The sequence below is a fragment of the Triticum dicoccoides genome, chromosome 6B, assembly GCF_002162155.2.
Source record: "Triticum dicoccoides isolate Atlit2015 ecotype Zavitan chromosome 6B, WEW_v2.0, whole genome shotgun sequence".
NCBI lineage: Eukaryota > Viridiplantae > Streptophyta > Magnoliopsida > Poales > Poaceae > Triticum > Triticum dicoccoides.
In genome coordinates this window covers 574351342-574354057 of record NC_041391.1, presented here as the reverse complement: position 1 = coordinate 574354057, position 2716 = coordinate 574351342, and the positions used below count along the sequence as shown (strand labels likewise).

Genomic DNA, 2716 nt, shown 5'->3' with positions numbered 1-2716 from the left:
GTGTACGCGCGTATATACGTGCGCCTGCCTTTGTACTAAGTTCTAAAAAAAGAGGGGAAACAAATCTGAAGTTTTCTCGTTTGTCCGGTTGCAGCAGGTTTGCAACGTTCGCACCCACCACGGAACTGTGTTTCACGTTCTCGATGCAAGCAAAGCAAAATTGCTTCTAGCAACAACGCAGTGCAGTGCGTTATTCTTCTTCAACCACCTCAGCTACCACGTCTGCTCGCACAGCCAATTCCTCTGTTTTCTCGTTTGCCTGCACGGCCGCCACACTGGGCAAGCCGTGAGCTCGCAGTGTCGCGGTTCATCGCACTACACTCAACTCAAGCTGTCCGGAAAACTATAGACCCGTTTCACTATAATATCCCAACCTTCTAGACGAGCCACGGTTTTTGTAGCGCGCTATAAATCGGCGGCACCCCGCCATGCAAATCAGCACAGCCCGTCAGCAGCAGCAGCTAGCGCATCAACACACAGACGCTTGTGTGTGTTCTTCGGTTAGGGAGTACTGTACCAAAGCAACAAGCAATGGCAGCTCTCCGCGCGCTCGTCGTCGGCGTTGCCATCGTCGCCGCACATTGTTGGGTCGCCGGTGGCACGGCGACCAAGGGCCCGGTGACGTACGTGTTCGGCGACTCGATGTCAGACGTGGGGAACAACAACTACTTCCAGCTCTCCCTCGCCAGGTCCAACTACCCCTGGTACGGCATCGACTACCCCAACGGCGTCGCCACCGGGAGGTTCACCAACGGAAGAACCATCGGAGACTACATGGGTAAGTCACCACTGACTGTCAACGTTATTACTCTTAGTTCATGAACCGTGTACACGTGCGACGTGATCGAGTGGCGTGCCTGAAGGACGTTTGGACTGATGCAGCTGCCAAGTTTGGCATCCCACCCCCGCCGCCGTTCCTCTCCCTGTCCTTGGCGGACGACGACTTCCTCGCCGGCGTCAACTTTGCGTCTGGTGGCGCCGGCATTCTGAACGAGACCGGCGTCTACTTTGTAAGCCACATTATCGCTAACTACTCTCCTCGGCACTGATCACTAGCTCAGTTGTGTGACACGGTTAAATTTGCAGGTCGAGTACTTCTCGTTCGACGAGCAGATATCGTGCTTCGAGACTGTCAAGAGGGCGATGATCGCCAAGATCGGCAAGGAGGCCGCCGAGAAGACTGTCAACGCGGCGATGTTCCAAATTGGACTCGGTTCGTCGTTTGCCTTCGTCTCACACTCTCACTCCGTGGAAAAAAATACGAGCTTATGGATTAATCATGCGCATCGTAAATTAATTTGATCGTCTGAACTAGGGAGCAACGACTACATCAACAACTTCCTGCAGCCGTTCATGGCGGACGGCACCACGTACACGCACGACCAGTTCATCCGCCTCCTCGTTGCCACTCTAGACCGGCAGCTCAAGGCAAGAACGAACACACGATCACCAATTTATACGAGTGAATCAAGACTATCGGAATCCATCTGACAAAATGAGCACCGGTCGATGCTGGATGCAGAGGCTGTACGGGCTCGGCGCGCGGAAGTTGGCGTTCAACGGGCTGCCCCCGCTGGGCTGCATCCCGTCGCAGCGCGTCAAGTCGGCAACCGGGGAGTGCATCGCCCAGGTGAACAGCTACGCCGTGCAGTTCAACGCAGCCGCCAAGAAGCTGCTCGACGGCATGAACGCCAAGCTGCCCGGCGCGCAGATGGCGCTCGCCGACTGCTACTCCGTCGTCAAGGAGCTCATCGACCACCCAGAGAGAAACGGTATGGTAACATCGACGGCGCCGGCCAACCCTTTCCGGTGCGTCGTAGTCCGTGCCTGACCTCCTCTTCTGTTCTTCTGCGCTGGTGTTTGTTGCAGGGTTCACGACGTCCGACACGTCGTGCTGCGGCGTGGACACGAAGGTCGGGGGCCTCTGCCTGCCAGACTCGACGCCCTGCCGCGACCGCAAGGCGTACGTGTTCTGGGACGCGTACCACACCTCCGACGCCGCCAACCGGGTCATCGCCGACCGCCTCTGGGCCGGCATGACGACCGCGAGCGCTCCAGCTCCGGCTCCTCGCGCCGGCGCGCCCGGGCCAGCCGCGGTGCCGGCGCCTTCCCCTTCTCGGGCTTAAAGACTTGAACCCACATTGATGTTGATCGATTCCGCGTGTTTACTTCGGACAGTGTTTCAGTTTAAGCTGTGAGATGTGGGTGACATATCGCAATTTTTACGATTTTTTTACATTATTTTATACGAGTTGTTGTTTCATAGCGAAGGACACGAAATGTGTACGAGAATCAATTACACGGGGCCTTTTTCCATATGTGGTTCATTCTGAGATTCGGTTCTACACGTGTCTATAAATACTGAACATATTTGCTATTTCACATCTAGATGCAAAATAGTTATCTCACATCCAATTTTAGAACCGTTGGATCTTGTCTCTTAAGGGCATGTACAATGGTGCTATCTTAAGAATGTCATGTAAGATAGATGATGAGGTGGAGGAGAGAGAACTCATAAGAAAAGGCTTGTCTTCTCTTATTTAAGAGAAGAAAAGAGGTGATCTCTTAGCATAATGGGAGTACCTAGAACTCATCTAGATGAGAAATGATTTGGTCTCATTCACTTTGAAAACAAGAACAAATACAATCCACGTCAGTACACACGCATCTTATACAGTGGCGGAGCCAGGATTCGAGTATAGAGGGGGCCGAGTAT

General features: G+C 53.8%; 1 protein-coding gene across 1 annotated transcript; it reads left to right on the top strand.

The window, feature by feature from the left end:
- The first annotated feature begins 462 nt into the window (after positions 1-462).
- LOC119321925 (GDSL esterase/lipase At5g37690-like) lies at positions 463-2318 on the top strand. The gene is made up of 6 exons (XM_037595435.1): positions 463-778; positions 883-1010; positions 1087-1213; positions 1316-1428; positions 1523-1772; positions 1870-2318. The coding sequence occupies exons 1-6, from the start codon at positions 532-534 to the stop codon at positions 2124-2126; spliced, it is 1122 nt and encodes a 373-aa protein (XP_037451332.1). The 5' UTR covers positions 463-531; the 3' UTR covers positions 2127-2318.
- Positions 2319-2716: the final 398 nt, after the last annotated feature.

Coding starts and splice junctions, on each gene's coding strand:
- LOC119321925 (XM_037595435.1), top strand. CDS start 532: ATGGCAGCTCTCCGCGCGCTCGTCGTCGGCGTTGCCATCGTCGCCGCA. Junction 779..882: donor AACCATCGGAGACTACATGG/GTAAGTCACCAC, acceptor GGACTGATGCAG/CTGCCAAGTTTGGCATCCCA. Junction 1,429..1,522: donor CTCTAGACCGGCAGCTCAAG/GCAAGAACGAAC, acceptor TGCTGGATGCAG/AGGCTGTACGGGCTCGGCGC.